The sequence below is a fragment of the Scleropages formosus genome, chromosome 2 (assembly GCF_900964775.1).
Source record: "Scleropages formosus chromosome 2, fSclFor1.1, whole genome shotgun sequence".
NCBI lineage: Eukaryota > Metazoa > Chordata > Actinopteri > Osteoglossiformes > Osteoglossidae > Scleropages > Scleropages formosus.
This window is the reverse complement of record NC_041807.1, coordinates 17,274,985-17,293,544: the sequence shown is the minus strand read 5'-3', so window position 1 is coordinate 17,293,544 and position 18,560 is coordinate 17,274,985. Positions and strand designations below refer to the sequence as shown.

The following is an 18,560-nucleotide window of genomic DNA, read 5'->3' as shown; positions in this document are numbered from 1 at the left end:
GTCAGGACTGTCAAAGTGGTGATACAGATGTTGTGTCAAGTGTGCCACTGACGCACAACTCTGATGTGCTGGGTCATGCCCTCAAAAGGAAGGCATTACCCCCGTTAGATTGTCACTGCTTGACGGTGACCTCTGTAGCTGGGATTTCTGTCACCAAAGTGCTTTGGGCCACTTCCCTCTTGGGATTTATGGTTTCTTCTGAAAACTTTAAAGGGGATGGGGTGGAGCCACGGAAGGGCTGTGCACTAATGTTGTAGAGAGGCAACAAAACAAGCTTCTTCTTACGTCTGTGTGGTGGTTTGGATCACTAGACTTTGAATCTGTTTTTCATTAGGAGGCAGGGGGTGCATCTGGTGGAGACACATGTGGTCGTCTGAGCCGAAAGTCCAAACCTCTGCGGAGCAACCGTGACACTGGAACCGCTTCTTTGTTTCCAAACAGTATGGTCACAGTTCAGCACCATCTCATTTCCCCTTCATTCTTTCCTCATCTCATATTTGGTCTGCAGTGGAAATTAGCAGGTTATAAATGATCCCCCTTTTTCTGCTTTGTATCTGGATTGTTTCTCAGTCTTTTCCCCTTAGACTGACTTTGTGTATTTACAGGGATGGGAAGTCCTTGGACAGCTGCCTGGCAGGCTGTGGTGGAGGAAGGACACACGGCTGTGATTAGAGTATCATTTTCTCTTGGCACAGACACTCGGCCTGGATCCATTTAGTTTTTTTTTTTTTAAAATATCAACAATGTAATAAAACCAGTATCTCTGTCAACCGTTTTTCCATGAGTGAAAAACACACTAATTAAATGTATGACATTTCTGTCTTACATTACAGTGTGGGACATATAAAAAAAATTACATTGCAAAAGTATTAACTGCTACATTAACTGACACAGTAAGGCGTTTTGCGCTTGTTTCATTAGCTATATGAGATTTGAACATACACCATTTATCTAAATGATGTTCTGGTCAGCTGGTTGTGTTATGTATGGTAAGTGTAGGAAAAAAAAAAAAAAACTGTGATGCAGAGTATGAAGGACTTTACCTGGAAAATATTTTGCACATTTCCAAAGTTGAACTGGACCCAACACTTGATTTCCCATGAGGAACTCTTCAGGGTCCAAAGCCTAGGAAAATTTTAGGACTCAGGAAGGACGGAAAAAAATAAGGAAAAAAAGTCCACTAGTAAGAAATTTAACAAACGCACTAGACAATTTGGAGTATCCCGCTCTCCCGAATCACATTTCTTTGTGGGAGGAAACCAGAGCACCCGGACTGAACTCGGGGGAAGATGGAAACGCCAGTCGCGCAGGGTGTGACTCACCATGCAGCGCTACCCGCTGAATTTCTAAAAGCTAAATTCTTAGCTGTTAAAAAGAAAAGGAAATGGTATACAAACAACACAAACGGAACAACAGAACAGTAATTTGAGGTCAAGACGGTATTACACTGCTTGGCATCACCATGAAAAACAACACAGAGTCGTCGTCGTCCCCCCAACATGAATTTTTTCAATCAAATTTATTTTTACAAATACGAAATTTTGCAAGTGAAAAAAAAGGTGACTGACAAAACAACATTCCTTATGTCTTCTTATCGGCATCGCGAGAACCAACGCTAAACCACGCATTAACTTTCACTTCGGCGGCGGAAAAAAAAGGCTCCCAAACCTGAGAACTAACCCTTAATCTTCCCCGGGTTTCCGAAATCAAGTTAAAAGTATTGGAACGAGCGAGCAATAGGGGGCGCGGCGGGTTTGGCCAGGTCCTGCTCTCTGGTGGGTCTGGGGTTCCAGTTCTACTTGGGGTGCCTTGCTATGGACTGGCGTCCCGTCCTGGGTGTGTCCCCTCCCCCTCCAGCCTTACGCCCTGAGTTGCTGGGTTAGGCTCCGGTTCGCCGTGACCCCACTCGGGACAAGCGGTTTCAGACGATGTGTGTGTGAAACGAGCAATGTTGTGTTTCCGCATTCCGCAACCACATGTATTAATTTACCTGACGCTTTTCTCCAAAGCGACTGACAGAGTGTGCGACACACAGTGACGCTGCAGGTAGTGCTGCTGTCTCACAGCGCCTGGGTGGTGCGAGAGGACGTGGGTTCGATCCCCGCTCAGTCTGTGTGGAGTTTGAACGTTCTCTCCGTGTCTGCGTGGGTTTCCTTCAGGTGCTCTGGTTTCCTCCCACAGTCCAGACATGCTGTTCAAGTTCACCCGTAATGTGTGAGTGACAAAGAGTGTGTTCCACTGATGTATGGATGAGTGACCCATTGTAAGTAGTTTATCTACCAGTGTAAGTCACTGCGGTGAATAAGGTGTGTGGGCTGGTAACACTACATAGTATCCATTGTAAGTTGCTTTGGAGAAAAGTGTCTGCTAAATATGTAAAGTTATGCTACTTACCATTTTTTGCAGATCTGTGTTTTTTTTTTTTTTTTCTGGAGCAGTAACCCTAGGGCGCTACAAACAAAGTCGTGGAATCAGGATTGCGACCAGCAACCTTCAAGTTACAAGGACATTTCTTCACCTATTATGCCACTTCTGTGTAACAAAATATATCACATTAACTCATTTAACTGACACTTTTGTGCAAAGCAACTTGTTAAGACACTTACAGTTACTGTATTTATCCACAGCTGGGTAATTTTACTGGAGCATAACTTAATAAGTCAGTGGTACTACAGTTGGAGGTGGGATTCAAACTGCAACCAGGTAGCAGCTGTAACCACTACACTACCAGCTGCCCATATTATTATTATTATTATTATTATCCATAGTGGACTCCTGCCTTTAAGTTTCCAGGTTCGAATCCCACCCTCGATCATGGTTTTTACCCACAATGCTCAGTAAGCGCGCCCTGCTGAATAAATGGGTAAAAATGATGATCAAATATAATCGGTCGCTTAGTTAGTTTGGAGAAAGATTGAAAGTGCTTGGTAATTGTTTGCTTACAATTAATAAAATGCGCACTTTAAACTGGATTTGTTTAAAGACGAACGCCACCCTCAAGAGAGTACGCAACCCCCCCCCCCCCCCTCCACCGTAACGCACGCCCCCCGAAGTGAAAGAGTCCGCGAGCCCGTTTCCAGGACAGTCATTGGGCGGTCACACCCCCGCACCGTGTCTCTCCTTCCGCGGGATCCGCTCCTCGAAAATACTCGCGTCAAGTTGTTGTCGCTCATCTGACGGCGCGCCGCGTTTGCGATGGAGCCCTGGATGATCGTGATCCTCTTGTCCGTGTGCGGTGTCCTCCACGGACAAGGTAAGAAAACTCCGCGAAACAGACGCGTACTAATAACTTTGCCACGCGATCCGCGCGCTCGCGGCTCGCCGCGGGACCGTTATGTGACCGATCGATCCGCGTCCCGCTTTTTGGGGGGAGAATGAATCGCTGCGAAGAGAAATAAGTTACTCTTCGCGGGGGGTGTTTCTGAAACGCGTGACATGACATGGCAGGAAAGTTGCGTTCATATTTATTCCTTCATAAAAAACGACATCATCACTGCGGCGCTTGGTTTGTTTTTACAAAAAAAAAAAATCCTCGTAGTCCCTAAAAGTGAAAACTGAACATGTTTAATAATGATTTACCTTGATGTAATACATTCCTCTGGGAGTTGAACTCCTTTGTTGTAGGCATGTTGCTTTTTACTCTACCGCTTTAGTTTGACGCTTGAGGAAACATTTTTTCTCATTAAAAAAAAAAAGAGAAAAAAAACAGTGTCATCACTTTGGGAGTTACCCTCGATAAACAAAACGATAAAATAAATTGATGTTCTTATAAATTAAACAGTGGGCTGAGAGATCACACACATTTGGCTACAATAATAAATCAGATGAAGTGTTCCTTCAGTATCCATTCATTAGGTTTTGGGGCATAGTTTACAAAATGCAGATTGAGGTCAAGAGTTCAAGTGAATTATGGCATTGCTGCAGATCTTAGTGTATGAATCATTTAGCAAAATTGTTTCTGGGTGATGAGTGGTCTTCTTAAAGTGTATGTAGATGTTCTCTTGTAGATACAGGCCCTAGAACACTTGAAAGTGTAAGCAGAGACTTAGCGTAGTTGTCCACCCTGCGTTACGCAATGCTGAGGATGTCTTGCGCAGTCTTGGTGTAAATCTGCACACGATCAGCCAAAGCCCTCCGTGTGCCGCTGACCTCGCTGAGCACACACTCTGTGTGAGCCATACTGGGACCACTGTGAGGATGAACGTGGTTGTCAAGCCAGCGAGAGACATCTCATTCCTGGAACTCGGCGCTCCAGCTCATGGTTTCTGGTGTAGAATAAGCTGATCGACAGGTTTCAACCGGCTTCTTCAGCGAGGTGCCTACCTTCATGTGCTTTGAACGGTGGGAGGAGCTGAGTAGGCATACACCTTTTTTAAAACCAGATTCCTCAGTCACAGTGCTGTGTCAGTCTGTCCGGTTGTTAAAATTGACTTTTTAGATTAGTGTTGGGGGTGCAGCGGGTTTGGCCGGGCCCTGCTCTCCGATGGGTCTGGGGTTCGAGTCCCGCTTGGGGTGCCTTGCGATGGACTGGCGTCCCGTCCTGGGTGTGTCCCCTCCCCCTCCAACCTTGCACCCTGGGTTGACGGGTTAGGCTCCGGCTAGCCGCGACCTCTCTCGTGACAAGCGGTTTCAGACAGTGTGTGTGTGTGAGATTAGGGTTGACCTCTATTCACCTAAACTGGTCTAATCCACTTTAGACTCCACTGACTGTCTTTGACCATAATGGAAAGAGTTCACCGAGATCTTCAGAATGTCTGTCAAAGTGTAACCTTTTTAATTTAATTTAATTTCATTTCATTTGGAGAGAAAAGCACAGAGTTTTCCTTTGCACTGGCTCCTGCATATTAAATTTCAGGGGTCTGCCTGCTCTTTTCCCCCCTTTTCTCTTTTCCCTGAAAACCCTGGAGCTCTGTGGTATTTTGGCAGGCATTCTGTGATAATGGCGTAGACTAAATTCTGAACAAAACATGGAAGCTGCCAAAGTAACAGGACCGGCGCAGGAGTTGTGCCTTTTTCTGCCATTCCTGTGAAATTAAAATTGCAGCATTTATGCCATCTTTAGTTTTTTATTCACCCTTAGCCCCCTACCTCAATTCCCCCCCCCCCCCCGTGCTTTATTTATAGGCTTCTCTTCTGTGATTTCAGTCAAAAAAATCTGTCCAAAAGGAGTTACTTCAGAACTGGGGGGCTGTGCTTTTAAAGGCTTGTAAAGCTCAATTTATTAAAAGTCCTGCTTTTCTTAGTGCCCAGGATTTTATTTCCTATTGCAGCATAGCACAAAGACTTTGTTCCTCCAGGCTGAAGCCATCATCATCACCACTACCATTGTCTCCACTCAAGTTCTGATGGAGGGCTTGTTTGTTATTTCTGGACTAGTGGTTCAGACATGATCATGCAGGAGACTTGGTAGTCTACAGGGAATCCAAGTCTGAGCTCTTCTAAGTACAACTCCCTGTGTCAGACATGGACTCCTTCTCTCTTGTTAACATTTACATTCCCGTATTACGTTGCTTTTCTTTTTAAAGCAGTATGTTCTCAGCTTTTCGCTCTCAAGTTTCAGCTTCTCGCTTTTTCACTTTTTGCAAGTCGCTGTGTAAAGATCCTTCTGTTTCCTTTTTGAAAGTCCTACCATTGAGTCCAAGGCCAGAGCCCGATTTACACCTTGTCCTTAGAAATAAACTGCTTCACCTCAAGTCCCCGGAATCTCAGTGGATCCTTTTCTCAGCAGCTGAGCTCCACCGTTATGAGTAATGATGTAAAAGAAGCCGTGGAAGAAAAAGAGGTTATTGTTCAACCTGCTGGCAGTTGTGCTTCAACGTGTTGGTAGATCTCAGAGACACAATACAGATAACACCATCTGGACACTTTGATCTCTGCTTAGACTCAATGCTATAGAAGAAGACTGTTTAACATTTGATACAGCATACAAGCCAGAGTAAACATGGTGATTGGACCCATTGTTGAGGATGGACATTGCTCACAGAGTTTGCAGAATTACAGCCACTAATCAGTAACAAACTAAGAGCAGCATCCAAAGATACTGTAGGTGGATTGTTTGCTCATGATAACCAATAAGTTGATCTGGTATTATTTGTTACCAACAAATAATTGTCCACTGCAGGGTCTTAGTAGTCAGGAACCTATCATGGAAACATAGGGTGCAAAGAAGGGTATGCCCTGGACAGGACGCCAGTCCATCACAAGACAATCACACACACACACACCAACACACTAAGGGCAATTTGAAGTTACTAATCCACCCAAAACACAAGTCTTTGGACTGTGAGAGGAAACCAGAGCACCTGGGGGAAGCCTGAGCAAACATGGGGAAAATATGCAAATTCCACAGGCTGAGCTGTATTTGAACCTGTCTCCTAACCCACAGCCCAGGCCCTCACTACCTGCTGCTCCATCACATCATGCTACATCAATATTATGGATGATGCAATAGTCCATTATTGGTAGTTTTTAGTTTTCACAAAATTTAAATAAACCTTTTCAATGTAGTATTTTACAAACATCTGTATGCTTTTGATCTAATAACACTGTCCAAGCAATAAATGTCCCAGGCTATCTGACATTTAATGTTTTTGGAGTTCAAACCTTTGTGGATAAAGAATATGCTTTAGACTTTTATGACCATACCTACTTATAAGTTTTAAGTACAATGTTTTTTTTCTTTAATTTACACCTGTTTTAAATTTTAAAAGTATTTATTTCAGACTTTTAGTTTTTGTATTCATATTATACTTTGTTTCAAATAAGTATACTGTAATGGTGCATGTCAGCAAATTCCAGTAGAACTGGGCCATACAGTCAATTAATTTCATGACAATTTTGCTTTCAACAAAGAAAATTAATTATGGGAGCAAGCGGGGTTCTATAATTTGTGTCCTCAGATGGACTAGCAAATTGCCAGTAATCCTTCACAAAGTACATTCCGTTATAGTTAAGCACTTTTTAAGTCCCAAAGAATTATTTTGTGTGAAAGCTGGTAAAACTATGTGCTTTTGTCAGCTGATGTTTATGAAGGCATAAAACTACAGGGGTCTTCTGCATTATTGGCATATTTATAACTGATTCCCCGAGCTACACTGCATGCATTCTAATCTTTGAGAAAATGACATTTTAAGTGGAAAACACGGCAAAGAATTAGCCGAAAAACTGAAATTCTTTTTAAGCAAGTTCCATCTGACAGCGAAGTGTGATCGCCATCGTTGTGTTACTCATGCCAGTCCGGACTGGGCGTTGGCTCCTGAATCCTCAATGTCCTCCACCCTGTTTGGGTTCCAGAGATGGTCTACTGTGATAGTGGCTCTGCCTTTGAGGCTGTGAGTCACGGCATTCAAACACACACACACACACACACACACACACACACACACACACACACACACACACACACACACACACACACACACACACACACACACTGTCTGAAACTGCTTGTCCCAGGCAGGGGTTGCAGCAAACTGGAGCCTAACCTGGTAACACAGGGCACAAGGCTGGAGGGGGAGAGGATGGGACACACCCAGGACGGGACGCCAGTCCACAGCAAGTCACCCCATGCAGGACTCGAACCCAAGACCCACCAGAGAGTGGGACCCAGTCAAACCTGCTGCGTCACCGCACCCCCTGCATACACAGACACACACTGCATATACAAAGTTGCGCATTCATGCACAAAATACACATAGAGATACAGTGTACACAGCATACATACACATAGATATACACATAAGTGTTTGTTATTATTTTATAATGTATATTTTATGATGTCTCAGTCTGCCAGGTACATATGGTTCTTTCAGGGTAGAGAAGCAGTGCAGTGATACGCCTCTATCAAGGTTTGTTGGGGGTTTTGAGATCCCAGCTATGGGAGATGCGCCATGTGGTGCCTGCTGCTTTGTGAATCTCAGCCTGGGAATATCCATCTGTTAGGCGCACAATAACCGACTGTATCAAACTCCCCAGTTCCCTCCTGTCGCTGCAGAGGCGGATATGAATCACTACACAAATCTGACTCTGTTTGTGTCTGCACGGATTTTTATAAGTTTGTGGGAACATTTTTAGGCGAGGGAGTGTTTGGGTGAAATCCCCAAATGTGATGTTATGTGATGTACATGTATGATTCCACTACGTGTGAAGACAAATCACCCAGACATATACAGTATACAAGCACACATATCGAATGACGCAAAAACATTTCTGTTACCATATATGGAACATCACTCACACACACACACACCACCAACACATGCTTACCATGCTGGTAATTTAAGACTCTGGTTATGGCCTACAAATACATCAATAGAACTGCTCCCAGTTATTTACAAGACTTGACCAACCACTACACCCCAACCAGACTGCAACGCTCTTCCACATCTGCCTGCTTGGTGGTCCCACGCACGAAAGGTAAAGCACGGAGGCTCTCGGTCCTGGCTCCGTTGTGGTGGAACGACCTCCCCCTCTCACTCAGAGCTGCTGAATCTTTGTCCACATTTAAAAAGGGTCTTAAAACTCATCTCTTCTGAACTCACTTCGTCCATGATCTCTTAGGTTCATGTAAGGTATAAATGTTCATGATAATGCTCGGATCAATCTTTTACACAGCTACTCTTGCAGTGTAACATAAATGTTTATATGTGTCTCAAAAAAAAACTACTAGGAAGGTGGATAGGAATCGTCGATATTCTGGTAAAGTTTTATCCAGCTGCTTATGTGATGTATGTCGATGCATATGGTGAAGGAAACGAACTAACTGTACTTAAGAATCATACATCTGCAACTAGATCTCTTTCAACTGATGTAATGCACACATTGTATTTTCTCTGAGATGTACGTCGCTTTGAAGAAAAGTGTCTGCTAAATGAATAAATGTAAATATAAATGTAACCATGCCACCCTAGTACATTCACCTAGTTAGCATTAACAAACACCCAGTTGCCATGACTCCCCTATGTAAGCTCCTGCTTGACAATGGAGACAGAGAAGGACCAGTTCTGATTTGTTTCTCCCAGACCCTTTGCCCAGTGTAAGAGTTGTACAATAAAGAACATTCAATCCAGAGGACATGAGTCAGAGTTCTTTTGTCCCACAAACCAGCACATTTGTTAAAATGATGTGTGATATACGTGTGTTTAATGTGCATGTGATGTATGTACAATGACATGTAAAATATGTGTATAATGATGTGCATATGCTGACATATGATGTGTTATGGTGATGCAAGATGTACGATATGCAATGCATGTATGGCGATTTACAGAGTGTGTGATGATGTACGATGTGTGTGTGTGTGTGACGATTTGCGGTGTGTGTGTGTTGTATGATGTCTGTGTACAGAGGCAGAGCAGACATCACTGGAGGAGTGCTGCAGGGATGGCAAGGAGCGAGGCCTTCAGGGGCAGGACTGCGCAGCCCTGCCACTCATTTCTGAGTTCAGCACCTGCAGGTGGGTGTCTTTCGAGGGGGTCTTATTTGCCTGCTCTGTTTAACGGCTGGTTTTTCATGTGGTAAAGTTCACCAAAGACAGGAAAGAACATCACACAGTTTCTCTCAATGAACCCTGGAGTCTCCCCGGCTGAAAAGGTTCTGTAACGTCTCCTTCCGCTGGCGCTACCAGTGTGGTAAATTGTGTACTGGAACAGCCCGAGTACAGCTCTTCATAATGTTTCTCTTCAGTCCTACATAAAATATTGCTTTCAGGACCTGCTGCAAGTGTGTGGGAGGACATCTAGCAGGACAGGTTGGAATTCTATTGTGGACATTTCTAAATGGTACCAGATGAAACACACACACACACATATTTTCAGAACCGCTTGTCCCATACAGGGACGTGGGGAACCGGAGCCTAACCCGGCAACACAGGGCGTAAGGCCGGAGGGGGAGGGGACACACCCAGGACGGGACGCCAGTCCGTCGCAAGGCACCCCAAGTGGTACTCGAACCCCAGACCCACCGGAGAGCAGGACCGTGGTCCAACCCATCACGCCCCCCTCCAGATGAAACAGAGATTATAAAATTTAATAACTCTAGCAAGGGCTCTGCAAGAGGCTGTGGGCTAAAAAGGAGTTCTTTATTACACTGTCTCCCCTTTCTTTGTAAATTTACTAGCAATCATAACTCAAGATACCACGCTATGATTACGGTATTATTATTTCACCGCTATTTCTAATTACATTTACATTTATTCATTTAGCAGATGCCTTTCTCCAAAGCGACGTACATCTCAGAGAATACAATTTGTGCATTACATTAGGAGAAAGAGACATAGTTGCAGGCATGTGATTCTTAAGTACAGTTAGTTTCCTTCACCATATGCAATGACGTTCATCACAAAAGTAGCTGCATAAAACTGTACCAGAATATTGCTGATTCCTAATCACCTTCCAAGTAGTTTTTTTTGAGATACATATAAACATTTACGTTACATTACATTCACGTTTACCTTATAAACATTTATGTTACATTACGTTAATTCTCTTATATGGTTGAGGTTTACAGTATAAAGAAGTAATAAGCACATTTAGGGTTGGGCTGGTTATTTTTATGGTGGCCATGAGATTGTGTGTGTGTGAGTGTGTTGGCGGTTGGGTGTGGGGTCTTGCTGCGAAGTCCCCTGAATTCTTAGGAAGTGAACCCATAATAAAACATGGCCAATGCAAGGAACAGCAGGAAAGCAGATACTATTCCAAGCCTATAAAAATGACCAAAAGAGAAAAGGCAAACACGATCGTGTCGTTGTCCCTAGAAGGCATGAAGATTTCTATGCCTGGCTGTTATGGGCAGATATTGGTCACGAGAAGGAGATTTTGGACAATATGTAATACTGTGCATTTTTAGGGTTCACCAATAACAGCCTTATGCAAAAAGGCACTATAGTTCTGGTTGGACGCAAGACGAGTTCCAGACCAGCTTGGAGTGACGTTGGTGTAGATGGGGAACCATTACATTTATTGAACAGTCGGCCTTGACCGTCACACCACAAGATATGCTTTGCTACGGCGCTTGACTAAATGAAAAACTTGACACGCTGTATCTCTGGAACATCTCTTTAAAGACTGTTGAGCACTGATTATCTGCTCTTTTGGTCTGACTTTCTATAAGGGTGGATTTGTCATGCTCTGATTTGTCTTTGCTGCATTCCATGTCTTCCTATGTACTTAGGTGTGTCGTTTCCAGGTGGCAGTCGGTGGTAAGCAGGACGATGACTATGGTGTGGAGTCAGTAATCTGTCATGCGCCAATTACAGTGTGGGACCAGAATTGAAGAGGGTAGAGACTGTAGTGGTAGCAATTAGAAAGGACCCCATAATCCATCATATAGCACTTTGTAGTCAGCCAAGCCAGGAGAGGCCTTGCCTGTCTAGTTGTCATACAAAAGAAAATTCCCCCTGAAATGAGACAGTCAGGATGGTTCCTTGCTCTGGAATTCTGGTTCTGCCACTAGTACAATCTTATACAAGGTTCGATCCAAGATTGGGGGTTTCCAATGATATTTTTGACTGCGTAGGCCTTTGTGGTTCCGCACTGCTCTTGACTCCTCCACTCTCTCCCCTCCCCGACAGGGTGGCCCAGGAGCAGTGCTGCTTGGCCGTTATGGAGAATGCGTCCTGCAACCAGGGTGTTGCTGTAGCCAGAGAGCAGAGGGCGTGCGATATGCTCTTCTCTGGAAGCATCTGTGAGCCCAAGACTGCCAAGGTAGGGGTGGTCAAAGATTCATAGTCATCAAAACCACTGTCGACTTCACCAAGCCTTCTTTCGAGATGTTTAGAGTTACTGTTGGGGCTGCTGACATCACCAGTCGTTTCTTCCGCAGACTTGTTGTCACTGTTGCCTGCTGGGCCGAGCGGCAATGGAGCAGGGTCTGAGCTGCGACCTGGACCTCTCCGTAGCCTATCAGTGCGGCCAGGTCTTCCAGACGTGCTGCTTGGAAGGTCTGCCTGAGGGAGATGCAAACAACACACAAGGTACCCTGGCTACAGGCCACACAGGGGCACTTTGCACGGCCGATCCCTTATTTGACATTCGTTTATACCTTGGTTCACATGCTGGCAGTATTTTGTGTTACTTTTGCAAGTGCTTTATTGTGTTTGCTGATGATGAGTCTGTTGTCTCAGGTCAACCATGGGTCATGCGTAGCTGTCCAGGATATGCAGTCAGGTTGAATTGGGTGGGATCCAGTGAGTCGGGTGCTGTTTAGTTCCTACAGATGGCCAGTGCTGACACCCTCTGACACAGCCGATTAGTAAAAGATGTGATAGAGGCCAAAGTAGCATGAAGGTACCCAAGTGCAGAGGTGAGTGAGGATGGCACCTGAAGTTTTGTGACACTCTGGCAATCTATTCCCCTGCAGCCCAGGCCAAAGAGGACAAGCAGTTCAATGACCTGGATGACCCCTCCCTAAATGACAAGTGCAGAGGTATGAAGACGTGTGGCTCAGGGCACCGCGACACCAGATGAATAAAATCTCTTTCTGCAGCTACTCAGTTTACCCAGTGATGTTAAGCATTTCAACTCCAGGATTTTATTTGCAGTCACTTACAATTATTTCCAAACGTTGACTCTAGTGAGGAATGTTGTCTTTAGATTTGAGGCAGAGGTTGGCACGGCTCATGTGTGTGCTGTGGCTGACGCACAGCAGCCTGGACAGTGTGTGCTGTGTTTGGCAGGTGGGGGACAGTGCTCGCATCATTGCCTTGGCAACGGCACCTGTGCCTGCTTCACAGGGTACAAACTCAAGCCAGATGGCCGCAACTGCGAAGGTGAGTTTTCTAATGAGGAGGCCACAGAGCAAGGTTACTTCCTGGGGATTATTATTTCAAATATTACTTTTAGCTGCTTAGCAGACTCTTTAAGCTAATATTTGTTTCTATAAATCATTTTTTTAGGTATCCAAGGCTATACAGCAGGAAACGAGGCCTAGACCTAGTTTTAAATGTATCCTAAGTATCCATATACTTTTATATTATTTAATATGAATTTATGAAAAAGAATCTTTCTCAAGGACACAGCACTTGGGACCCCCAGACATTAACAGGAACTTTTTTGGCAGTGTTCCTCTCTTTTCTGATTGGTTGCTCCATGCCCTTTTGGCACAGTGTTATTTGTCTCATATCTGGAGAACTACACTCTTGCTGAGTTAGTGGGGAAGGCTGTGCAGAACTGACATTTCCCAGAAGTCTCTGCTGGTGTGCAACATTTTAGCTGTCAGATTACCTGTGCGTCCATAAGATCTGAGAGTCCCGTCCATATCTCCATCCAGACATTAACGAATGCCTCCTGGGCTCTCACGACTGCCAACTGGGCGAGCGGTGCATCAACACCGCAGGCGCTTACAGGTGCCAACGTGAGATCAGCTGTGGCAGCGGCTATGAGCTGACGGACAGCAACACCTGCAAAGGTGAGCGACGGCGTCCCGACACTTCCCTTGGATGAATGAGAGTGGCCTCTGGAGGATAAACTCAGCATAGGAACTCTTTTCTGTCTCTTGAGAGGTTCGTTTATCAAAGGCATTAACACTTTATTATACCGCACAGCCCTAACCCTAACCTTGACTCGAATCCTTACCCTAACCCTAACCAAAACGCAGAAAATGTGCAATGCCTGAAACCAATGGCTTGATTATTTCCTACCTTTGGCAGACATTGACGAGTGTGAGACTGGAGCCCACAACTGCGGCCTAGAGTTTGTGTGCCAGAACACACCGGGGTCCTTCCAGTGTCAGCCTGGCCGGCAGTGTGGACCGGGTTTCATTGAGGATGCTCTGGGCAGCTGCATCGGTGAGCCAAACACACCATGAAAGGATTAAAATGTGGTTTTGAACACGGCTCTAGGGTACAACAGCAGAGCCTCTACTTGAATTTGAATGTTGACCCAGCAGTTTGCAAATTGCAAGTCTCTATCTTTACCGCCATGCTGATGTGAAGCTAAGGAAATATATGGCAACGCAGGGATGGAAAACAGGTCCCACATCACTATGTCTTTGTCTGAACCACTTGCCCCCCCGCACGGGATCGCGGGGAGCCAGAGCCTAACCCAGCAACACAGGGCGCAAGACTGGAGGGGGAGGGGTCGGGGACACACCCAGGACGGGATACCAGTCCATCACAAGGCACCCCAAGCGGGACTCGAACCCCAGACCCACCAGAGAGCAGGACCTGGTCCAACCCACTGCGCCACCACGCCCCCACTATGTCTTTGTATTTTTTTAATTTTATAATTGTATGTTTTATATATATTTTTTTTGGCGGTTCTGGTCAGTTGGTTCTGGCTTGCCTTCTGCTTCCCTGAGTGTGTGTAACCACCCCCAATCTGTCTTCCGTCCCAGATATCAATGAGTGCCTGAGCCACACGGGGGCATGTCCTGCAGGCCAGCTCTGTATAAACACAGTGGGTTCTTACATCTGCCAGAGGAACTCCCCGAGCTGTGGGCGGGGCTACCACCTGAATGAGGAGGGCACTCGCTGCGTGGGTATGGACCTCGCCACCTGTCCCCCACACATATGCCGTTCTCAACTCAGCTTGAAATACAAATATCTCTCTCTCCACTGACATTTCCCTGGTTTGCAGATGTGGACGAGTGCTTGGGGACGGATGGGGTCTGCGCCGGGCACGGCTGCGTCAACACGATCGGCTCATTTCGCTGCGAGTGCCGGACAGGATACATCTTCAACAGTATCAGCCGGACGTGTGAAGGTGGGCCTGTTTACCGTCTGTCTCCCTGTAGGTTTCATGTTTTTAACCAAGGCTTTGACTGATGTTAAAAAATTGAGTCTCGTAATCACAGAGCATTTCTCATGGACGAGAAATCCTAAAACGTTCTTGTTAATCTTGACCTTCTTGCAAAATAAGCGAATGCGGGGTTCGACAAAGGGGTGGTTGGCACTGCTGCCACCAGACAGAGCGGGATAATATTTTAACAAATCATAGCAATCGTTAAATCTTAACGGCAAAATCCATATCACAACGTAAATAAGCAGATTCTATAATTCTATTATTTTGGAAAGCAGTTTTAAAAACATAAAAATGAATATTCAGTTGTCATAACTTTTAAAACATGAATGCTGTTACAGTCGCTAATGTTTTTTTTTTTTTTTAAATTTGTTTAATATATTTTAGACATCAATGAGTGCAGGCATTACCCCGGACGCCTTTGTGCACACAAATGTGAAAACGTAGAAGGATCTTATCAGTGCAGCTGCGCCATGGGATTCAAACTGGCCACTGATGGGAGGAGCTGTGACGGTAAGATTTACTCTACGTGTGCATCACTAGTTCCTTTATCTATGACTAAGTGTTTCTGGAGTTTCCTTTTTTCTGTGCTGTTGTTCCAAGACAGTTGACACCTTAGTCTAAGGATGCTGAAAATATAACATTAATGCAAAGTAAAGGTGCTCACAAGGTAAATATCGAGATGATGATAATCCAGGATGTAATGCTGTGTTGCAGATGATACAGACTCATCTCCTAGAACTGGTTTAAACACAATCAGTTAACAAAAGAAAGTTCGTTAGTGTCTTCCTGCCAAAAGAAGTTTGTGGGACATTGGTTCATGAGAGTGACCAGGCAAGAGGAAGTATGGGGTGGACATAAGGAGGTCTTTTACATACACACTGTCTGAAACCGCTTGTCCTGAGTTGGGTCACGGCAAGCCGGAGCCTAACCCGGCAACACAGAGCGTAAGGCTGGAGGGGGAGGGAACACACCCAGGATGGGACACCAGTCCATCACAAGGCACCCCAAGCAGGACTCGAACCCCAGACCCACTGGAGAGCAGGACCTGGCCAAACCCGCTGCACCACCACACCCCCTGGAGATCTTGTATTTATATCATTTTTATTTTTCATTCAAAGGTAAAAACAGTGCAAACAAACAAGTAAACAAAGCATAAATCGGGAGTGTTGTGCAGGATTTGTTTCCATACCAATGCGAGCTGTGTAGTGCAAATGCTCCAGTCCTCCGATGACCTATTTCAATAGCACAGTCGTGCCTGGGCCACACCAGTCAGGTGTTGCAGATAATTTAGATAATTTGGAGGATTTATAGAAGCTAGATAGAGGATGTCAGATTTTGGAGAGAAAAAGCAATAGTCAGACATACAGAAAGACATATCACAGACCATGTTTGGTTTTGAGACCAGAAAGTTGAAAGAAGGAAGTGAGGTGTTTAGGCACAATCATCTGCCTAAAGCTGATAGCAGAGGCTGGGAAAGGTGATGGAAGGATCCAAGGAGCAAATGTTAAGAGAGAACATAAGAGGTCCCAGCACTGATCCCTGAGGCACACCTGTAGAGAGGACATGAAGAGAGGAGACAGAAAAAGACGAGTGGGAGAGGTACAACTTCTGCCAACCCAGCACCTTGCGGGCGATGCTGAAATCCTAAAGTGAGTAGAGAAGACAGTATTCAGCTATTCTGAAGGCATGATAGACAGGTCAAGAAGCATGAGGACTGATCAGAGAAGTGCAGACGGGAGAGAATTCAGATGGTTGTTTTGAAATATTGTGTTCAAATTTCACATAAGCATAAACACAATGACATTTTTTTTGCATGTCCCTGAGGGAGCATGGAATAAAACAAGAGGTGTCTGATACACAGGCTTTTTTTTTTTTTTAAATGTTGCACAGATGTGAATGAGTGTGAGAGTAACCCCTGCAACCAAGAGTGTGCCAACGTCTACGGTTCCTATCAGTGCTACTGTCGCCGTGGCTTCCAGCTCAGCGACATAGATGGGATCACGTGTGAAGGTAAGGGACACGTATGTAAACTGCAAAAAAAGGGAGCTTACTGTGTGTAGGGACCAAACAAACCCAGGACTGTGCCATGACACAATCGTCCTGTGAACCTTTCCTTATATTCCTTCTCCTATATCCTTCCTGTGGCAGTTATGAGCAGCACTGTCCCATAGGAGGGTGAGCAAATTGATATTCAGAACAGGTGGGAACTGCTGAAGGGTTGGATCAGTGTCTGCAATGTCACCATGGCCACACTGGGCCAACGAGAAGGAGTAATATTAATATCCTTCCATGGCTGTTGTGTACGAGACTGGTGTGATTTACAGTGGAAAGGTAGTAGATGGGAAGAAGCACGATAAACCTCTTGAACCCAAGTCTTTGCGTCTCATCATTTCTGCTTCCGAAGAACTGGGATTCACCACCACCTGAGCCCAGCACTATGTTCTTACCTTACCAGGAGATCATGCTCCAGCTGGATTAACTGGGCATTTGGATCGCTTTAGGGTCAAGGTCGCTGCATGTCAACTGACTTGCTTAAGTGCACATGAGATAAAGAGAGTTAAGAACGGACAGCCCTTGTGCCATAAGTTTGGTCACTTAACAGCTTCATGAGCGAGGTGGTGAATTTTACAGACGTCCCACTGTGTGCTTGTATCTCCTTCTTGCTCATAGACATCGATGAGTGTTCCCTCCCAGTTGGAGGTCACATCTGCTCGTACCACTGCAACAACACCCCAGGGAGCTTCCACTGCAGCTGCCCCCCTGAGGGGTACACCCTAGCCTCCAACGGCCGCAGCTGCCAGGGTGAGAGGTTGCACACCTATATTTAGCGACTTACGATGTTAAACTGCTTACAATTATTTACCCATTTATCCAGCTAAGTAATTTAGGGTAAGTACTTTGCTCAAGGCAGCACCAGTTGCTAGTGGAAATTGAACTTGCAACCTTTGGTTATAAAGGCAGAAGCTCTAAGCACCGTGCTACCAGCTGCCCCACTTCTTTGGATAATAATAATAATAATAATAATAATAATAATAATAAAAAAAAAAAAAAAAAAAAAAAAAAAAAAAAAGTAGGATTTCAACCACTTTTCCTTTTTTGTGTTAGTCTGTTTTTGCTGACTACTATGTCAAAGATTTAACAGCCAGTGGCACATCTGAACCACTGATGACTTGAACCCAGTTCTGTGCCAGCAGTGATGCATGCAGCAGCAGGGAGACTCCCATGAAAACTCTTTAAATCGTCCATGTCCCTTTGAGACAGACCTCGACGAGTGTGTCACCGGGGTCCACAACTGCTCGCAGACGGAGACCTGCTTCAATGTGCTGGGCGGGTTCCGCTGCTTGTCCTTCGAGTGTCCGCCCAGCTACCGCCGTGCAGGGGAATCGTAAGTACAGATGCGCTGGGAGACCCTCCTGGAGCTCACATGAGGCCCGGGCCTTTTCACATTGTGAGGTCCCCTGCGTTGTTTTGGAGGGAGATAAAAAATAATTTAATGTGAACAATGGCATCTAATTTTAATTTTAATTAATGCATGACAGAGGGGGTGCGGTGGCGCAGTGGGTTGGACCGCAGTCCTGCTCTCCGGTGGGTCTGGGGTTCAAGTCCCGCTTGGGGTGCCTTGCGGCGGACTGGCGTCCCGTCCTGGGTGTGTCCCCTTCCCCCTCCGGCCTTACGCCCTGTGTTGCCGGGTAGGCTCCGGTTCCCCGTGACCCCGTAAGGGACAAGCGGTTCTGAAAATGTGTGTGTGTGTGTAATGCATGACAGTGTAATGTTTTTTAGCTTTATCTTTAGGTGGTCTGGCTAAGGTGAGGCCCCCCTGTG

General features: G+C 45.4%; 1 protein-coding gene across 3 annotated transcripts in view; it reads left to right on the top strand.

Moving 5' to 3' along the window:
- Positions 1-3,071: 3,071 nt before the first annotated feature.
- LOC108931535 (fibulin-1-like) overlaps positions 3,072-18,560 on the top strand; it is a 28,381-nt gene continuing 12,892 nt past the window's right edge. For all 3 annotated transcript variants that reach the window (XM_018747334.2, XM_018747333.2, XM_018747335.2), the window contains exons 1-14: positions 3,072-3,253; positions 9,346-9,454; positions 11,570-11,702; positions 11,821-11,971; positions 12,358-12,423; positions 12,674-12,766; positions 13,267-13,404; positions 13,646-13,783; positions 14,332-14,475; positions 14,574-14,699; positions 15,123-15,248; positions 16,629-16,748; positions 17,409-17,540; positions 18,000-18,123. In XM_018747334.2, the coding sequence (XP_018602850.2) occupies positions 3,196-3,253; positions 9,346-9,454; positions 11,570-11,702; positions 11,821-11,971; positions 12,358-12,423; positions 12,674-12,766; positions 13,267-13,404; positions 13,646-13,783; positions 14,332-14,475; positions 14,574-14,699; positions 15,123-15,248; positions 16,629-16,748; positions 17,409-17,540; positions 18,000-18,123 (1,658 nt within the window). In that variant the 5' untranslated portion in view covers positions 3,072-3,195. The remainder of the gene's footprint in view (positions 3,254-9,345; positions 9,455-11,569; positions 11,703-11,820; positions 11,972-12,357; positions 12,424-12,673; positions 12,767-13,266; positions 13,405-13,645; positions 13,784-14,331; positions 14,476-14,573; positions 14,700-15,122; positions 15,249-16,628; positions 16,749-17,408; positions 17,541-17,999; positions 18,124-18,560) is intronic.